The sequence below is a fragment of the Dictyostelium purpureum genome (assembly GCF_000190715.1).
Source record: "Dictyostelium purpureum unplaced genomic scaffold DICPUscaffold_16, whole genome shotgun sequence".
Lineage (NCBI taxonomy): Eukaryota > Evosea > Eumycetozoa > Dictyosteliales > Dictyosteliaceae > Dictyostelium > Dictyostelium purpureum.
Genome location: NW_003519353.1, coordinates 1 through 20,261, shown reverse-complemented (window position 1 = coordinate 20,261; position 20,261 = coordinate 1). Strand labels below are relative to the sequence as shown.

The window sequence follows — 20,261 nt, the reverse complement described above, 5'->3', positions numbered from 1 at the left end:
AAATTTTGTTTTTTTTTTTTTTTAAATTATTTTTGTTTCGTTTGTTTTTTTATTTTTTTTTTTTTAAAAAAAATAGGTTTTTCTTTATCTATTATTTATTATTATATATACCCAATAATAATAAAATGGATAAATATTTAAATAATGGTTTTAATTTTAAAACCTATAAAAAAAGAAATGTTATAATAAAATATATAAAAAATCATTATTATTTAAATTATTTTTATAAACAAATAAAATTCTATTTTAAAAACAATCAAGGCAAAGAAGTATTAACATCAATTGGTATACAGTTAATATTTTTAGCGATAGTAATAGGAATTATAGCGCCGATAACCATTGTAATCTATAATAACGAACCAAGAAAATATTTAGACGACTCAATTGTAATTAATAATATAGACACTTTAACATTCGACCCAAGAAACATGACAACCTTTGATACAATGTTAGAAAAACCAAATATATTTTTAAATCCACATACACATACAACTTATTCAGATGGTTCACTATCACCAGAGTTAGCAATACAATGGCATATTGCCAATGGTTATAATGTAATGTTTATGACTGAGCATAATAGAATAAATGGAGGTCTCGAAGGCGAAAGAATTGCCAAAGAGAAATACAGCGATAAAATAATAGTAATACCAGGCGTAGAATGGACAAACTGCAGATGTCATTTAGGTTTAATAGGTATAAGAGAAAATGTCCCAAGCATCAAATGGCCTACAAATAACGAAATTAAAGATTTAATTGAATGGGTGCATTCGAAAGGTGGCTTTGTAATTTTAAACCACATACCATGGAGTTTTTGGGCAGAATTGGATCAACCATCAATAGAAGAATGGATAGAAATGGGTATAGATTTTCTCGAAGTAGTTAATGAAAATGTTATCGATTATCAAGGTATTATCTACAGCAAACAGCACAATCTACGTTATGTTACTGGTATAGATTTACATTTGATCCAAAGAGCCGATTCATGGACAGTTTTTAATATTCCAGAAGCCAAACAATTACAACCAACCGATTTAATATCAAGTGTAGCACCAACATTAACCGAAGAATTAGTAATGTCAACACTCAAAAACAAAAGTACTCAATTATCTTTCATATTTGATGCCAAAGGTTCGATTATTAAAGCTTCAAAATCAAAAGACTCACCAATCACTGCAACATACAACTTTTTTTCACCATTTGTATATGTTGGCGGTTTTTTCCATGCATTTTTCCAATTAGAAAGAGGAATGTATAGCTTTGTAGATGGCTCATGTACCGATGTAAAAGTAGTTATTTATGGTAAACAAATTGTAGCACTTGTATTTTGGATATTGGTATTTTTTGCCCTCATAAAAACAGCATACAAATTTTTTAAACAAATTAGTTATAAAATTTTAGGAATAGTAAAAAATCAAAGAAAGAAGGATGATTATGAAAAACTATTATATGACAATAACAATAGTGGTAGCACTAGCAATAACAATGAAAGTATCAATAACAATGTAAGCAGCGTCAATAACATCAATACCAATAATATTAATAATAATGAAATTCAAATGAATAGCTTCACAAACTACCAATAAATCCACATATTAATAATATGTAAACGAAGTAAATATACAATGTAAAAGTAATAAAATAAATAATTAATTATTATTTATAAAACAAAAATAATTTTATGTTTTATTTTTTTTATTTTTTTACTTTTTTAAAAATTATCTAAAACTGAAAATAATGAATGATAAGACTCTAATAAAATTGGAGAAGCTTCTTTGTAATCTTTAAATTGATCAGGTTTCTTTTCACTCATATTTGGTCCTAATACTAAAACTACAGTTTCAACACCATACTCTTTCTTTAAAATACAATTACTATTACTAATGGGAATTGGGTAAACTTTACCAATTTTTCCAGGATTGGGGAATCTATTCTTGGTTTCCTTTTCAAATTGGCCATCTAACATTTCATCATATAATACTTTGTTTTGTGGAGTCTTTTTTAATCTCCAATTGGTTTCACTTGCAAATAATTTACAATTACAATTAAACTGCTCTAATGAATTTGAGTTATTAATTTTAACAATTTCAAATCTTTTATCCCATTTGTTATTAAAAAGCTATTATATATATATAAATAAATTAAATTAGTTTTAAATAAATATTTATATAAAAATATTAAAATTATAAAAATACATACTTTTTTAAAATTTTCGATTAATTGATCTGAATAAACTGATTTTTCTACCATCATTTTTAATTTTATATCATCCCCATCTTGTTCATGAAATGATAAATACTCTGATATTGCTTTTGCTGCTATTTCAGTAGCTTTCTCTATGTCATATTCAAATGTGGTTGTTGATATGAATGGGAATGCTAATGATCTTTCTTTAAGTGCATCTGTTAATTTCTTTTTTTTATACTTTGGTCCAATAATTTTACCAATATTTGAATTATTTTCTTGTTCTTGTTCTTGTTTTAATTGTTGAGATGGTTTATTATTATTACTAATACTATTACCATTTACATTGGTATTATTTATTTTTTTATTTTCGCTTTGTTTTGACTGTTCATCGTTTTCATTTTGTTTTTGTTGTTGCTGTTGTTTCTGCAATGATTCATTATCGCCATCATCTTTGTGTTGCTTTTGTTGTTGTTTTTTATCTATATCATTATGATCAAATTCTTCAAAATGTGCTGGATTCTATTTATATTAAAGAATTAGTAATACTATTTCTTATAATTATTTATTTATCTACTTTTCTTACTTTTCTAAAACAATTTGCGCCATATGGACACATTTTCTTTGGTTTATCATCAGTTTGTTCTTGCTCTAATTTTCTTTTATTATTTTTATTACTACTGGAATCATTTGCACTACCAACACTACTGGAATCATTACTATTGCTACCCTTATTACTACTATTACCAATATTGCTATTATTATTACTATTGATTTTTTCATTTGATTCAAAAACCACCATAAAAGTAAACATTTCAAATAATAATGAAAAACAATCTTTATCATTTAAAACATAGTTTTGATCTTTGTTCATTTGCACAAAATATTCTTCATCATGCTTCTTTAAATATGATGGGTTTACTCCATTCTATAAATATAAAATAAAAAATTAATATCAAATTCAATTTAAACCCAAAATTTAATTTAACCTAACTTACAGATGATATATAATAGCTATTGTCATCATTAATAATAATCGAAACTTGTTTTCTAGAGCATTTCTTTTCTTGTAATTTTTCAAATGAACCACGACCAATCGAAAATGTTCCAGCTTTATCATAAACTATATACTCATCTTTACCTAGAGAACCATCAATGCATTTCACTCTAATATTATATTTTAATTTGGTCATTTATCTTGATTGTTATTAATATTGTTTTTATTATTAATTAATATATATTATAAATAATTTAAAAAAAAAAAGTAAAAAAATGAAAAAAAATAAAAAAATAAAAAAATAGAAAATTTTTTTTTTTGCAATATCTTTTTTTTGAAAGTTGAGAATGAATTTAAAATACCCTTATGGCTATTGAATAAAATAATTTTTCCTCTTGTTTATTAAAGAGCAAAATTATTTTTATAATAATTTTATTTATAAGAAAAATATATGACAGAAGCTGTTTTTTTTTTATACTTTAAAAAAAGAAATAATATTCTTATTTATTTTAATTTTATCTTGGTGTTAAAGGTATTGATGTGTCATCATATTGAGTATTTCGTGGGGATATATTACGTGGGGAAGCATTACGTGGGGAAACATTACGGGGTGAATCTAAATTACTGCCAGTACTTGAATTAAAATATGAGGCTGATCTTGGTGATAAAGGTTGTTCATCCATTTTATCTTCTGGTAAAACGAAATACTTTTCAATGAATTCAAATGTTTTGGTTAAATCTATAGTATTTGCCAAGGTTGCTAATTCTGTAACTAATTTTGGATCGTCCATTGAAGTATTTTCGCCTAAAATTGGATTTAAACGATGGTGTCTATCCCCTAAAATATTATCGCAAATTTGAGTCAAATAATCAACTTGAGATCCCATTAAAAGATTACCTAATTTTGGAGCCCAATTTAATAAACCCCAATCGTAATCTTGACCACCCTCCATATAATGTGATGATGCACCTGTGCCTATAGATAAACAAATGATTTTATCGGCTGGGATATTATCAAGACTTGGTGACATTGCTAACGATATTGCTGAAAGTGATGGGTTATTTGCAAATACACCACCATCAATATAACCTTGGTGTGATGGGAAATAAGTTGGAGCTGATGCTGATCTTAATAAAACATCACCTATAATATCAGTTTCTAAATAACCTTCGCATTTACCAATATTATGGAAAACACGTGGTTGCCATCTTCTGACCTCTGGTGCTAATGATTGTGCTTCAGGTGGCCATGCGCTATCCAATTGAAATGCTGGAACAACTAATTTTCTCTGTGCTTCATAGAAACGACGGTCTTGGAAGAATACATAACAGGAGGCTCTAAGAACACGTGCAAAATATTTAGCATTGCCCATATTAAAACCTGGTCTTTTTTTACCAAACACTGGAAGAGCTGTTAATTCCAATACACGTCTTGTGCCTTTTGGAGGATATTCGAATGCCAAACCAGCTGCGACAATTGAACCTGCACTAGTACCAGTGAAAACATCTACATGATCTAAAAACTTTGGATAACGTTTTGCAATACGTTCAATTAAAATGCAAACCATAACTGATCTTAAACCACCACCATCCAAAGAAAGTACACGATAATATCCATCACTTGATTTAGGTTTATTACGATAGCTTGTTGGGGTTTCACCCTCTGGTAAAGGTTTTGGTTTAAATTCATCCAAAAGTGCCTTAACCTTTTCTAATAATATTTTTTCATCTGGTTCTAAACAATCTACCATTTCATGTGGTACACAAACTTTAGTTTGGTGGCCATCATTAACTGGTGGTTCAAATATTGGACTGTTTGGAGCAACTACTGTGTTGCTTCTACCTCTACCCAAAATACCAATTTTATGTTCTGCTAACGGTCTAAGAGTAACAGTAGTTTCTAAAATTTATAATATTAAACGATAAAGTATTGTTAGTATCTAAAATTTAGAATATTAATATTACAAATTAAAACTTACCTTTTCTTCGTTTAATGATTTTTTCGCACTCTTCAATCCATTTTTTAGCAATTGTTTCATCTTCTATTCTAAATTTTAATTTAGAGTTGTTTTTACCACTATTTTTTTCGACATCAGAACTTTGAATAATTGAAAAATTGTGTTTTCCATCGACAAATGTAATTTTTGAAAATGAGTACCAGTAATTTAATAGAATTCTGCCACATTCGTCGCTATCAGTAATTTGATTTTGATCTTCCCACCATCCCTTGTAATATTCTAAATGCGAGTCACGTAAAACAAACCATTTTCTTTTCCATTTTTTAGATATGCATACCTCCATCCAACCTTCATAAACTTTATTACTAAGCGAATTAATAGACATTTCTAAACCACTAGCATTGGATAGTATATCGTCATCTTCATGAGACGAAGTATTGCCATCACCAACTGAATCCATAGTAGATGCTTGTATACCAGTGGAGGATGAAATATTTGATTGAAATGATTTTTCTTTTTTCTTTCTAGAGAAGAGATTAGTAAGAAAAGAGGCCTCGGAATCTTTTGATGATGAAAGAGGTGGCGATGATGGAACTGAATCTTTACCAGAAACTGCAGCTAATGAAATTTTTGGTGGTATATTGTGTGGTGATGATGATAATGGGCTTGATGGTAACATATTAGGTGATCCAACAGGTGAGGTATTTATTTGTTCGAAATGTATAGATGCAGCTAAACTAGAAATTGAAGACTTTGTATATTGTATTCTAACAGCTGACGAATTTGGTTGTGAGGTTTTATTGGTACCAATCATTGGTCTGTTTGGATTTGATGGTGGTGAGTTTGGTGGATTTGATTGTAATGTTGGTGATGAAGGTGTTTTATTTAAACCTAAAGATCCTTTTAATGGAGATAGGGCGTTTGGTGAACCTGGTACTGACCCTGAACCTTTTAATTTGTTTAAATTACTAAAACTTGTATTTGCTGAATTTAGAGTTGGTGTACTACTACCACTACTATTGGTACTTGTTTGATTAAGTTTGATGTTAATAGATGATAATGATCTATGTAATTCTTGCCCATCATTATCATCCATCGCAATCATAAATGATGACCAATCACCTATATTACCTCTAAGATTTGGTAAATCCTCTTCTTTGTCGCCACCTGTCCATGTGCTCATCCATGATGATTCTTCTCCATCCATTTTATTATTGATGATTATATTATATGATTATATTATTATATGATTATTTGGCTAATATAATTAAATTTTATGGTTATATGAATTTATTTTGTATTTACAATAAATAGTAGTTTATATATTATATTATATTTTACAATTTAAAAAAAGATTTTTTTTATATGATCAATTATATTTATATGATTGAATTTATCTTTTTTTATTGTATTATTACAAAAGTACAAAAAATTATTGTGAATAAAAAAAAATTATTTTTATAAAAAAAAATTAAAAATAAAAAAGTGGGCAAAAAAGATATTTTTTCACAATCATAATTATTTTCAAAAAATTATGATAAATTTTTTTTTGTTCTGAAAAATATTAATTGGGTTGTAATAAAAAAAAAAAATCTTGAATTAAAAAGAAAGGTATTTTTTTTTTTTTTTTTGATATAATTATTAACGAATGAAAATTCATAAAGAATTTTTCTTAAATAGTTCAAAAAAAAATATCAAAAAAAAAAATAAAAAAAAATTGATTTTGTTGTTGCTAATGCTATTGCTTTTGCTATTGGTTTAAAATTTTAGTTTTATTTTTTATTATTGATATTATTATTGTTATTGTTGCTATTATTTTTTTTGTTGACCTGTGCACGTATTACTATTAATATTAATATTTCACTAAGTCCCCCGACATTACCAACCAAAAAAAAACATTAAAATGTTGTGATAGGTGAATAACTTTCTTAAAAAATTTATCCATTGACTTTTCATATAATTGGTGAAATAGGTTTCTATGTTCTTTATTAAAAAAATTATAAAAAGATGAAAAAAAATGTTTTTTTTGAAATATATGTTAATATAAAAAATGAACTGAAAAAAATACTTTTTTATTTAATTTTTTTTTGTTTATTATTATTATTATTATTATTATTATTATTATTATTATTATTATTATTATTATTATTATTATTATTATTATTATTATTATTATTGTTGTTATTATATACTATAGTTTTCTAAACAATATTTTTATGTATAAACAGTTGTAAATTAAATATTATTTTTATAATTATTATTTTTATTATTGTTATAATTACTGTTATTTAAAAAAAAATTTTTAATACAATCATTTTATTAAAATGTTTTTTTTATTAGTGGATTTTATTAGAAAAGATGTGACTTGAAAAACAACCTTATTTATATAAAAACAAAAAAATTACACAAACATATTGTTATTTTTATTTTGTTGCATTTAGTTATGATAAGATGACAGGTAGATATTTTTAAAAAAAAAATAAAAATGATTTTTTTTAAAAATTATAAAAAAAAATAAAAATTATTTATAAATAAAATTATTTAAAAAAAAAATAAAAAAATAAAAAAAATTGGTTTAAAAAAAAATCCACACTCTGGTTTTGGTTTTTTTTTTTTTTTTTTTTTTTTTTTTTTATTTTTAAAATTATATAAATAACAGTTATTATCCAAACTTAACACCCTCAATACCATATATTATCAAAAAAAAAAAAAAAAAAAAATTTCACCATCCCCCACACATAAACCTACAAAAAATAGTAAAAGATATTATATAATAATAAATATTTTTCATTTTTAAATAAATAAATAAATAAATTCTCATATTAAAATAAATAAAAAATATTTAACTAATCAATTTAATAAATATTTTATTATAAATACATATACATAACAAAGCTTCTTAATAAAACATGACAAAAAGCAGAAAATTACAATCACCACATATTACAACAGCTTCTACTATTACTACAACCACAACTACAACAACAGTAAAGCAAGATGGTATTGCAAAAAAAATATTAAAAACATCAGCATCAAGCATTAAAACAGTACATGCAGGTGTAAGATCAGTATTAAGACATGTTCCAATCAAGAAACCTCCACAAGTTGTAAGATGGGATTTTTTAGGTGTTGGATTATCATATATGTGGGGTAAAATTAATAGAAAACATTTACCAGTATTCATGAGAAAACCGCTTTATCAAGCATGGATTAATATTTTTAAATGTAATCAAAGTGAAATTCCAGCCCCACTTGAAAGTTATCCATCATTAGCAGATTTCTTTTCAAGACCGATTATAGAAGGAGCTAGACCCATTTCAAATGAAGGTACAGTCAGTCCAGTAGATGGTCGTGTTTTAGCATGTGGCGAAATTAAAAGCGATCTTGTTGAACAAGTTAAAGGAGTAACTTATTCAATTTCCCACTTTTTAGGTTGTGATCCACAAACTTTATTAAAAAACAAAGATTCAAAACTTTATCATTGTATTTTATATTTATCACCAGGTGATTACCATCGTATTCATTCTTCAGAAGAATGGTCAATTCAAAATCGTCAACATTTTCCAGGTATGTATTTTTTAAAATTAAAAATATATTTATTTATATTGAATGTATACTAATTTTTATAATCATTATTATTTTGTTTATAGGTACATTATTCCCAGTTAACAAACCATTTTTAAAATTAATCCCAAGTTTATTTGCATTAAATGAAAGAATTGTACTTACAGGTGAATGGCAACATGGTTTTTATTCTTTAACAGCTGTTGGAGCATATAATGTTGGATCTATATCATTAAACTTTGATGAGGAAACAAGAACAAATTGTATTACTAGAGATTTTAGATGTAAAAATTTAGAATATTTCTCATGGAATGGCGTTGGTACCCATTCTTATGATTTAACATACGAATCCCCAATACCTCAAGAAAGAGGTCAAGAAATAGGTCAATTCCATCTAGGTTCAACCGTAGTTTTAATTTTTGAGGCCAAAGATTTCGAATTTACAATTAAACAAGGCGACTATTGTAAAATGGGTTCATTAATTGGAAAAGAAAAAATTAATTAAAATATATAAATATAAATTAAATAAATAAAAAAAATCTTAAAACTAAACAAATTGTTTAATTAAACAAAATTAAAATTTTATATTTTTATTTTTAAATATTAGTTTTTTATTTTTTTTTTTTTTCTTATGTGAGTGTTAGTATGAAATATATGAAATCGGATAAACTATTTTAAATTATTTAAATATTTGTTTTATATATAAATAGTTTATAATTATTGTTTATTATTATTATTTTTTTTAGTATTATGATTTATTATTATGATTCGTAATCAAAACCTTTAACATGGCCAGAATAAGCAGTATTGATTCTTTTTAAAACTGCACTATGTAAAACATCTAGTGTTTCAACGGGACAATGTGCATTAACTTCGACTTTTTGAAATGGTGGACAACCACTAACCAAATATTCTTGAATGGTTTGTAAATTATTTAAAATCGATCTAGTTTGAACAGAAGCATTTGGGCCGAATGCTTTTTCTGCTGTAATTTGATCAATTGGTGAGGTTGATAACCAATTTTCAATGAAAAGCTTATGGTCTTCTGGATTAATACTTAAAACAAATGGTATAATAATACCCTTGGTTTTAGGTTTTCTTAAACTATTTAATAGGGCTGCTTGAGCTAATTTCTTTTGTTCTTCTGTAATTTCTGGCTGTTCACCTTCTTTTGGTAATGCTGATGTTGGTTCTGGTTGTGATTCTTGTTGTTGTTGGGGTTGTAGTGGTTTATTTTCATTTACAGTTGGAGGTATTTCAGTTGGTATTTCATCGGAAATAGTTTGAATGAGGTGTTTCGATGGTGATGATTTATTATTGCTATTTATATTTTCGTTTTCATTATAATCTTTTTGCTGTTGATGTTTCTTTCTTTGTTTTTCTAATTCTAATCTAATTAAATCTTCATTTGATTTTGTTTTTTCAAAAACAAACTGTATTGGTGAAATCATATTTCTTTCGGATATTAATTCTACAAACAAATTTGGATCTATATGTGGACCTTCTATAATGATGGCTTTACCTTCTTCAAAACATTTTTCAATATCTGTATCAACACCATGTCTAATCATTACACATTCTTTTTTAAATTCCGATATTAATTCTTCTTTTGTTTTATAATTTTTGAATGCAATTGGTGGATCTGATGGCATACCAAACATATTACCTGGGTGATTACTATTAATTTGTACATTATTATTATTATTGTTATTATTATCTACAGAGTTTATATTTATATTATCGCTATTATTTTCATTTGGTTTTGGTTGAAATTCTTTTATAATTGTATACATAAGATCATGAACTAAAGTAGTTTGTAATACAGTTGATAAATTTAGTCTCTCTGCTAATTGAGTTGCTAACCATGATTTACCAATAAACTTTGGACCTGAAATTAAAATAATTAATGGTACTCTTTGATGATGGAACCTTTATAAAAAAAAATAAAAAAAATTTATTAATATTTATTATCATATTACTTTCAAAAATAGTATTAACTACTTACTGAGTTGTCATTTTGTATCTTTCAATATATTCTTTACCATAACCATATTGTTGTAATAATTTAAATAATTCATTTTCTAATTCGGCCTGGGTTAAAGTTAATCTTCCTTGATCTACCAATGTTTTCTTTAAAGCCAATGAAATTTTTACAGAGTCGGCAGCATCTACTTTGGTTACATTTAACACTCTACTAATTAAAAATCTAGACAATACATAGTAATGATTTTCCAATCTAACTTTAACTTTAACAAAATCATATTTTGAACTTGGAGTTGGATGATTTGAATTACTTGCGTCGTATTTAATTAAATTAAACTTCTCTTCAACTTTTGATGACTCTTCATGATTTTTATTTGAGTGGTGATGGTGATGTATTGATAATCCGTTTTTATCGACTAATGGTGGTTGTGTTGATGATAAATTTTGTAATGATGATGCTCTGTTTAATAATCTTAATCTATTTTGATTTGTATTATTTAAATTTGAAAATGGTGAACTAGCTAAACCACTATTATTTGATGAACCGTCCATATTGTTATTACTATTGTTGTTAATGTTGTTATTATTGTTGTTTGTTTCTTTTAATAATATATTATTTGGTAATCTTTGATCGGATGGGGATGGGGACTGTTGTAATTTATATTTTTCTTTTGCTTCTTTATTTATACTACTTTCATCATTAAATTCAGATGTGCTGATATTGTTATTGTTATCTGACATATTGGATTACTGTATGTGTGGACAATGGGATGATACTATTAAAAATAATAGATGGGGGTTGTTGGTCTTTAATAATATTGTTGCTATTTATATATATATTATATAATGGGTATTATATAACAATGTTATACTAATTGAATAGAATAAATCTTGGCCAAGATTTTTTTTTTTTTATATAAACAAAAAAAAAAAAAAAATATTATTATAACTTTTTTTTTAAAATTTTTTTTTTTATTAAATTATTTAAAAATAATAAAAAAATAAAAAAAAAAAATTATTTTTAAAAAAAAAATAAAAAAAAAATTTCAAAAAAAAAATTATAATAATTGTATGCCTCCACACCAAATTGTATGAGGAAGATATCTACTTTGAAAAAAAAAAACCCCAATGTTATAACCAAACTCATTTCATTATAATAATATTATAATATGAAAAATAATAGTTACAAATAATATTTAAAAGATTACTACAATGAAAGAGAGTGTGTGTTTTTTTTTTTTTTATTTTATTTTTTTTAAAAAAAAATTTTTGATTTCTTTTTTTTTGAATAATCCGCTATGTATTTCCGATTTTAGTTTTGTTGCAATTTCGATAAAAAACGAAAATAAAAAATTGTAAAATAAAAAACTAATAATGAGGATATGATTGTTTATATACAGTTTAGAGTTTATTTATATTTTTTTTTTTGCTTTATTTATACAAAAAAAACTTCGATACCATTTGATTTGTTTTTTTTTATTTTTTTTTTATTTTTTTTTTATTAAATAGTTTATATATATTTTTGGTTTACTATTATTGTTTTATATAGTTATATTATTATTATTATTATTAACATTATTTTATTATAATCTAGAATTTTCTTGACCACCTTCAACATCTCTTTGTTTTTCATAATTACCTTCTTCTGGCATTTCGGCTTTTTCATTCTTAACCCAACCTAAAATAGCGTAAATACCACCACCAACGATACATCCTAAAGCTGGAGCAATTGTAAATACACTGAAAAATGCTGGGATACAAAATAATACGTATAATGGACCTCTTATTTTATAGTCAAAAATAGTAACAAAAATTGGGAAACCTTTAAGTCTGATAGCAAAAAGTTCAATAGCAATAACAACTGCGCCGCATGCAATATCGAATGGGCCAAGGATCCATCTTGAAAAGAAAATAATAAGAATACCCAAAACAATTAACACTACATAAATAAAATAATAATAATAATATTATTAGTATATCAGGTTATATTTTAATAAAATTGGTTAATAATACTTACAACCACCAGAAGCAACGGATGTCCAATATGCAATTTTCTTTAATAATTTAGATTCTGGTAAAAAACTACTAGCTACAGCTTTGGTAGCAGTACCTCCAACACCTAACATTTTTTTTTTATATTATATAATTTCTAAAAGAACGATATACACAAAAAATATTTTTATAAATAAACAAATAAAATAATTTGGTAATTATTTTTACACTATAGTATTAATATTTTAAAAAATAAAATTTAAACTTTTAAGTTTTTTTTTTAGTATATAATATTTTGTAATTAATAATTAGTAATTAAATATTTAATAAAATAAAATAAAATAATTAATAAAATAATAAATTAAAAAAAAAAAAAAAAAAAAAAATAATAATTTTAGTTTTTTAATTTAAAAAAAAAAAAAATTCAAAAAAAATAAAAAAAATAAAAAAATAAAAATTCAAAAAAAAAATTCAAAAAAAAAAAAAACTGAGGTTATATGGAGCTTAAGCCTAAATAAGCAAAAAGAATAATGTTTTATAATATATTATTTATATTATTTATATTATTTAGTTTATTTTTATAAATTTGTTAATATTATTAATATTTTTTTTTTTTTTTTTTTTTTTTTTATTCTTCGAATCTAAATTTACATAATAATGATGCCAATGGAATTGATCTATTAAAATTGTTTTTTAATCTTATCATTCTGTAACCTGGTCTAATGTTTTCGACTCTAATGCAATAGTGACCAATACGATTATGACCAACCTTATCTTTATCATCTACACGAATTAAAAGCATGGCGAGTTGAGAGTTGTAGAGAGGGAATTCAAATTCTTCGCCCCAATGAGGATTAAAACCATTGTTATCGATAACTCTTGTTTTTTCAGTTTTTTGATCATAGTGGCTACCATAGACTGAGAGTGTGACATATGGATCGATAACTTCACCTTTGGTGGTTTTGGTGTATTTTGGTAATTGACGAGCACTGATAACTGTAACAATTAAACGGGAGTATTTTGAAAGTGGTGCACGTTCTGGTGATGATGGGTCGAATCCTTCACATCCTTCGGGTAATAAACATGGTGGTTTCAATACATAGCCACAACCACCGTTATCTGTAAACATACCATCGTTTATCCACATTGGTTCGCTTGAAGTTTGCTGATTTAATGCAATCATTTGATTACCAATGGACCAGCCTGGTGATGGGTCAAAGTTTGAACTATCGAAACGAGTTCCTTTTGGATATGCTCTGAAAAAGTGTTCGTGTGATGCCATAATCATCTCTTTGGAATCGGTTTGTACCAATGCCTTAACCTTTTCTTCACTTAATGAATGCATAAGATAGCATGGAAGCTCTTTGGTGTTACTGGCAGATTTGAATGAGTGTGAAACCAAGTAAATAAGACTAGATAACTCTGGCGCAACCTTTTCTTTAGTTGGTTTCTTTTTACTGCTACCAAGACTAAATGATGAAGACGATGATTTAATATCTGGCTCTTCGTCATTTTTAAAATCTACAGCACCATCATCGTCATCGGTGGTATAGTTTGAACCCGATGTGGATGTTGTGGTTGTTGTGGTTGTAGTAGATGAGGAGCTTGCTTCGTTACTAAAGTTTGTACTGCTTGTATTTAATGCACCAGCCAACGAGCCTAATGATGAGGATGAGGTTGATGAGCCAGGTGTTTTAGAGATGTGGCCTTTTAATAAAATTTTAAATTTCATAGATTCTAATGATGGGAATTCTTTAGAGCCTTCTGGTAATGGCATTGCTAACATTTCGCCAAAGATATCCTTCATATGTTGAGCCATAATAATTTGTTGTGGAATTGAACAGTGAACTTCTAATGAAAGAATAACTGGGTATGGTGAAGTTTCAAAACCTCTAGATTTGATGGTTTGAAGTACATGAGAAAATTTAATTTGACTAGTCAAAGTATTACCATGGAAAATAATTGGATCACCATCGTTTCCATCCCAAACGTCAAGCTCTACACATTTGCAACCTTGTCTTAATTGATATGTATACATTTCAGAAGTTGAAAGACCCTTTAATTGATGGCCACTCAAATAGGTGTTGTGAGATGAGTTTATAAAGTAATGAGTTAATGGTCTGGTGGTATCCTGATAGACACCATTGCAACGTGGGTAGATTGCTAGATTTTGGTCACCAGTTAAATACTCTTCAAAGTTTTCAAAGGAGATATAGTCTAAACGTTCGTGGTGGTACTTTTCAATTAAATTTTTACACATTTCTATGGTCCACTCTTCCTTTTGCTCTTCTTTAAAGAATTGAATCATACCATGAATTGGGATGATATCGGTTCTACCTTGGGCATATTTGAAAAATACTGGCTTTAACTCTGGATGACTTCTTAATAATTTTAATAAATTTGAAAACTCTGAAAAATCTAAATGATAGTCACAATTGGTATCTGTAAATTTCATTAATCCTTGAAGTACAACATCACTGGTTGAGAAATTTAAACGGGCTAAAACTTTCTTTAATGTACTAAAATCAATTGTATCTTTGCCAATTGAGTCCCATTCTTTCTTTACAAAATTATATTCATTATTTACACTCTTTGAATCTTGAACGATATGATACAAAGCTGATACTATAATTCTTCTCTCTTCAATTGATGCACATATAAAATCCATTGACTTTCTTAAATTTCCACTAAATAATATTGAAAATGATGTTTTCTTTGATTCCTCATCTTTACTTCTTGAAACGAATTGATTAAAAATATTTGTTTTGTGACCTACTCTAATTTCATCAATTTCAGAAAAGTTTACTATAATTAAAAAATGTTAATTACCTATTTATAAATGTACATTTATATTATATTTTAAAATAGTATATTAAATAATCCTTTTCTTACCTTTCTTTTTTTTACCACAAATAATTTGATTTTTTTCTAAATCAAAAATTAATTTCTTCTTTTGGGATTTACCCTTTGATGATATTTTTAAAATTGGTAAACCACTCTTATATTTTTGAAAATCGATATCAATTTCTAATTGAGTATGGTCATAATCTTTAAATTAAAATTAAATATTAATAATATGTTTTTAATACTATCTATTATATATTTTATTTTTAAACCTACCATCAATATCATAACTATCTAAAATTACATCATTATTAAATGATTGAATATTATATAATTCTTCCTATAAAATAATGTTTGATTCGAATGTAAAAAAAATATCAGTATTTTCAGATATTTTTTTTTTTATATAGTAAAATAAAAACTTACTGCAATTGATTCAATTCCTTGTTTTAAATCGTACATTGAAATATCAGTTGACATCTCTAAAGTGTTATCCATTTTGTTTTTCTAGTTTCTTTATTATTACTTAAAATAATCTAATTTTAAAAAAAAATTAAAAAGTTAGTAAAAAATTATAAAATGTTATTTATGTGATGAGTTTATATAGAATAATATTGTTGTTATAAATAGTTATTAGCAATAATTTATTTAATATTTACAAATAAATAAAATATAAAATATAAAATATAAAATATAAAATTTAAAATATAAAATATAAAAAATATAAATGAAAAATGAAAAAATGAAAAAATGAAAAAATGGAAAATAAAAAGGAAAGATTGAAAAATATAAATGATATACGCTATAATATTTCTAAATTACCTAATATTAGTTATTATTATAAATATTATTAATAATATAATTTATGTGATTTATTATAATATATTACAGATTATTTTTATGAAACAAAAAACAATGAAAAAATGGCAATGCGATATATATATCTATTGTATATATATATATTATTATACTAGTAATACAAATAAAAACAATAACCACAAATTTTTTTGTAAAAATAAATATTTAAAATTTAAAAAAAAAATTATAAGATATTTTTTTTTTTTAAAAATTTCTTTTTTTTTTTTAAATTTATTTTTTGTGTGTTAGTATTGTTTTTTTTTGTGTGGGGTGTGGTTTTCGCAGCTATTCAAAAAATAACTCCTACACAAACCTCATTAATAGCCACTCGATTTAGATATTAATTAATAAACATTAATATTTACTTTTTTTTTTTTTTTTTTTTTTTTTCCTTTTTACTATTTTATTTATATTTTTTAAATTTAATAAGAATTATTTTATAATTTATAATTTATAATTTATAATTTATAATTTATAATTTATATTTTATATTTTATAATTATTATTTTTTAAAAAAAAAAAGAATAAAAACAAAAAATATTTCTGCTATTCAATCATTTTTTATAAACACCCAAATTTTTTTTTTTTAGATTTTTATAATTCATTCAATCATTCTCACCTTATATTAAACAAATAGTATGAAAGTATGCATTTATAAAAAAAAAAATTTATATTAAATTATAATTTAATTTTTTATTTTAAATAAAAGATTTTACACAACTATTTTTTTTTGTATTTACAATTGAAAAAAATAGAGATTATATAATCTCTTTTTTTTTTTTTTTTTTTTATTTTTTTTATTTTTTTTTTTAAAAACTGATGGGATTATTCACATTTATCCTTTTAAAGATTTGTAAAAATTCCCTCTCTATTTTTTCTTAACGTGGTTGATTTAATGGACGTTGTTGATTTTTATGATTTTCTTGGATAGTTGGAGAGCACTCCTTAGCTTTATCTTTTGGTGGATAAACTGGACTAGTTTTTGGATCAGTATTTTCAATCTTGTATGTAGTATCCATTGCTGTAGCCAAATTGGTCATTATTGGGGAAGTATGTGGTGATGATTTATGGCCCTTACTTTTTGGTACTCTCATACCATGCTCGCCTCCTACTTTAACTGTTAAATAAAAATAGAAATGTTAGCAAAGGTTACTAGTTATAAAGGGCATTTTGGGGATATACATACTGGCTGGTAATGGAGTAAAATCGGAACTTTGGTGTTGTGGTGATAACATTTTCTTTATATTGTTTTGGAGGTTGATGATAAGAGGACTATTTATTTGCTTGTTTGTTTATTATTGATTGTTTAAATGTACAGAAATAAAATAATTTATTTTATTTGTTTGAAAAGATAAATATACAAAGAGTTGTTTGAAATGATTGACTTAATAATAAAAAAAAAAAAATTTCTTTTATTAAAAAAAAATATGAATATGTTAAGAAAAAATTTAATTTAATTATTAAATAAAAAAAATAAAAAATAAAAAAAAAATTTAAATTAAAAAAAAATATTATTATAATTTAAGTTGTGTGGGTTAAATATCCAAAGATAGTTTTTTTTTTGTAATTGTTGTTAATTATGATTTTGAATAAATCAAATGGTTGTTGGTGTGGGATAGTGCTATAATGTGTTAAAAAGAAATTGGTGTGTTGGTGTGGGAAAGTGAAAATTTGCTTTTTTTTTTCCCATGTTTTTCTTTATTTTCTTTTGTGTGTTTAAAAAAAAATATTATTGGGTGGGTGTTTGTGTGTTATGTTGAAAGTGTGAGTGTGGTTGTGCTAACTGACATATGATTTATCATTATTGTAACTTTACTTTTTGAAAATCTAATTGTTTTTATGTATATGATTGAATTTAAATGTAATTATATAACTATTAATAGCGTTGTCATTGTTAATTTTAACAGCCAATAAAATTGACTCTAGTAATTATGAAAGCTACTATTAAAAATATTATTTAATATTTATATTATAATCATATTGATGATAAGCTGTAAGTTGGAAATAATTATTATTATTATTAATATTATTATTAATATTAATATTATTATTATTATTATTATTATTATTAACTAATTGTTTTAAATGAACTAGAATTTGAATCAACTGAATCACAAAAACTGGAAAGATTGTGGTATTTAACTGTTTTGGAGATGAATCTAATTGTAAAGTTGATGAGATCTTGAGTATTTATGAAACACTCTATAAATTCAGTTTCATCTATTTTTGAAGTTATATTGTATTCACTTGAACCAATTTTAAATACCAATGTTCTTATATTACAATCGTCGACATCTTTATAATCTTCTCCTCTGCCAAACCTGTATTCATTAATTGTTTCTTGAATACCATCCTCTTGAACACCCACATTGATAAACATAATATATCTCTTTACCATTGCCGACACTGATTCTGAAAAATCAAATAATAAATATCTATATAATTTGATATGATCATTTTCACTATATAATTTTTAATTATTATTATTATTGGTTATTTTTATTATTATTATTTATTATTATGAATAAAATTATATGTTAGAAATCTGTTAATCGTATTGAATCGAACTTTAATCAATTAATTAATTATGTGATACAAACTCTGTTATTAAATCTACAACTCTCCTTTTAACCTTGTTTATTATTAAAAACTCTTTTATATGTTCCAATAGTTGTTCATATGTATTTTCATCTTTAAGTGATGATGATGATGATAACGACATAAGTGGGTGAAATTTTAAATTGGATTGATTTGTGTGTGTTTGTTGTTATTTTTAGATTACACGATTCCGATTTCAATTTTCAAAAAATTTGCAAAAAAAAAATTTAAAAAAAATTTAAAAAAAAAATAAAAAAAAACATTTTTGGTACCCTTTTTTTTTTTTTTTTTATTTTATTTGAAAATTTTCTATATATATATATGTCTATAATTAAAGAAAAAAAAATAAAAAAAAATAAAAAATAAAAATAGTTTTTATTTTTATTTAGATTTACAATTGCATTTACGTTTAGTTTTACATTTATATTTAAATAAATCAATATAACAGATAAAAAAAAAAAAATATTTATTTGAAAACCAAAAACCACAAAATTTTTTTTTTTTATTTTTTATTTTTTATTTTTTTATTTTTATTTTTATTTTTATTTTTTTAAAAAAATTTTTTTTAATTTTTTTTTTTTTTTATTTTAAAATTTTTTATCACACACATTATCTTAACTTGTTTTTTATATATTATTATATTATTTTTTCATTTTTTTCCAATCATTTTTTTATATTATTTATTAAAATTTAAACATTATCAATATTAATATTTTAATATAATAATTGTTGTTGTATAGTCTTTTGAAAAAAAAAATTCTTTTAAAATTTTTTTTTCCCCATCCTTATTTATATAAACCAAAATAACTTAATATAAATATAGTTGTATTATTAAAGAAAATTATTGTAATTTATAAAAAAACACAAACACAGATATACAGACAGATAAATAGATAAAAAAAAAAGAAATGTTTAATAAGATTTTGTAAATATTCAATTTAATTTTAATTCTCAAATATCCACAAAATAATAATAATAATAATAATAATAATAATAATAATAATAATAATAATAATAATAATAATAATAATAATATTAATAATAATAATAAAAATATAATAATATTAGAAATACGAATTTCTGAATAAATTATTAATCACCTTAATTTTGCAGTAGTAGCGACAAAAACAAAACATTCAAACCAAAAAAGGGTTTTAGCAAAGGGACAAAAAGACACGATTTACATAAACATGCCAAAGCAACACTTGGTTCAGGTAATTTAAGACTTGCTGTTTCACTCCCAGAAAGAGAAGATTTAAATGAATGGCTTCAGTTAATAGTAA

The 20,261-nt window shown here is 24.1% G+C and overlaps 9 protein-coding genes across 9 annotated transcripts; 2 read left to right on the top strand and 7 right to left on the bottom strand.

Annotated features, from left to right (window-relative positions):
* Positions 1–125: 125 nt before the first annotated feature.
* Positions 126–1,586, top strand: DICPUDRAFT_74920 (uncharacterized protein; the record flags this gene model as incomplete). Its single annotated transcript, XM_003283914.1, has 1 exon — positions 126–1,586. One exon carries the CDS (start codon positions 126–128, stop codon positions 1,584–1,586), a length of 1,461 nt encoding a protein of 486 aa, XP_003283962.1.
* Positions 1,587–1,711: 125 nt separating this feature from the next.
* On the bottom strand, positions 1,712–3,377 carry DICPUDRAFT_26757 (uncharacterized protein; the record flags this gene model as incomplete). The annotated part of the gene is made up of 4 exons (XM_003283891.1): positions 1,712–2,119; positions 2,200–2,706; positions 2,771–3,112; positions 3,183–3,377. 4 exons carry the CDS (start codon positions 3,375–3,377, stop codon positions 1,712–1,714), a joined length of 1,452 nt encoding a protein of 483 aa, XP_003283939.1.
* A 319-nt stretch (positions 3,378–3,696) lies between these two features.
* DICPUDRAFT_86052 (uncharacterized protein) lies at positions 3,697–6,346 on the bottom strand (the record flags this gene model as incomplete). Its single annotated transcript, XM_003283890.1, has 3 exons — positions 3,697–5,081; positions 5,161–5,589; positions 5,746–6,346. The coding sequence occupies 3 exons, from the start codon at positions 6,344–6,346 to the stop codon at positions 3,697–3,699; spliced, it is 2,415 nt and encodes an 804-aa protein (XP_003283938.1).
* Positions 6,347–8,048: 1,702 nt separating this feature from the next.
* On the top strand, positions 8,049–9,208 carry DICPUDRAFT_147678 (uncharacterized protein; the record flags this gene model as incomplete). Its single annotated transcript, XM_003283913.1, has 2 exons — positions 8,049–8,706; positions 8,790–9,208. 2 exons carry the CDS (start codon positions 8,049–8,051, stop codon positions 9,206–9,208), a joined length of 1,077 nt encoding a protein of 358 aa, XP_003283961.1.
* Positions 9,209–9,464: 256 nt separating this feature from the next.
* DICPUDRAFT_74916 (uncharacterized protein) lies at positions 9,465–11,427 on the bottom strand (the record flags this gene model as incomplete). Its single annotated transcript, XM_003283889.1, has 2 exons — positions 9,465–10,632; positions 10,709–11,427. 2 exons carry the CDS (start codon positions 11,425–11,427, stop codon positions 9,465–9,467), a joined length of 1,887 nt encoding a protein of 628 aa, XP_003283937.1.
* An 842-nt stretch (positions 11,428–12,269) lies between these two features.
* On the bottom strand, positions 12,270–12,812 carry DICPUDRAFT_147676 (uncharacterized protein; the record flags this gene model as incomplete). The annotated part of the gene is made up of 2 exons (XM_003283888.1): positions 12,270–12,625; positions 12,704–12,812. 2 exons carry the CDS (start codon positions 12,810–12,812, stop codon positions 12,270–12,272), a joined length of 465 nt encoding a protein of 154 aa, XP_003283936.1.
* A 417-nt stretch (positions 12,813–13,229) lies between these two features.
* Positions 13,230–16,020, bottom strand: DICPUDRAFT_96532 (uncharacterized protein; the record flags this gene model as incomplete). The annotated part of the gene is made up of 4 exons (XM_003283887.1): positions 13,230–15,483; positions 15,571–15,726; positions 15,799–15,862; positions 15,949–16,020. The coding sequence occupies 4 exons, from the start codon at positions 16,018–16,020 to the stop codon at positions 13,307–13,309; spliced, it is 2,469 nt and encodes an 822-aa protein (XP_003283935.1). The 3' UTR covers positions 13,230–13,306.
* Positions 16,021–17,112: 1,092 nt separating this feature from the next.
* Positions 17,113–17,809, bottom strand: DICPUDRAFT_91212 (uncharacterized protein). Its single transcript, XM_003283886.1, has 2 exons — positions 17,567–17,809; positions 17,113–17,497 (listed from the first exon to the last, which is right to left on the bottom strand). The coding sequence occupies exons 1-2, from the start codon at positions 17,613–17,615 to the stop codon at positions 17,259–17,261; spliced, it is 288 nt and encodes a 95-aa protein (XP_003283934.1). The 5' UTR covers positions 17,616–17,809; the 3' UTR covers positions 17,113–17,258.
* Positions 17,810–18,448: 639 nt separating this feature from the next.
* On the bottom strand, positions 18,449–19,102 carry DICPUDRAFT_147673 (uncharacterized protein; the record flags this gene model as incomplete). The annotated part of the gene is made up of 2 exons (XM_003283885.1): positions 18,449–18,842; positions 18,981–19,102. The coding sequence occupies 2 exons, from the start codon at positions 19,100–19,102 to the stop codon at positions 18,449–18,451; spliced, it is 516 nt and encodes a 171-aa protein (XP_003283933.1).
* Between the last annotated feature and the right edge of the window lie 1,159 nt (positions 19,103–20,261).

Bases quoted from the DNA above. Each gene is read 5' to 3' on its own strand.
- DICPUDRAFT_91212 (XM_003283886.1), bottom strand. From the start codon at position 17,615: ATGTTATCACCACAACACCAAAGTTCCGATTTTACTCCATTACCAGCC. The intron at 17,498-17,566 runs GTATGTATATCC...TTTATTTAACAG, and splicing joins TTTTACTCCATTACCAGCCA to TTAAAGTAGGAGGCGAGCAT.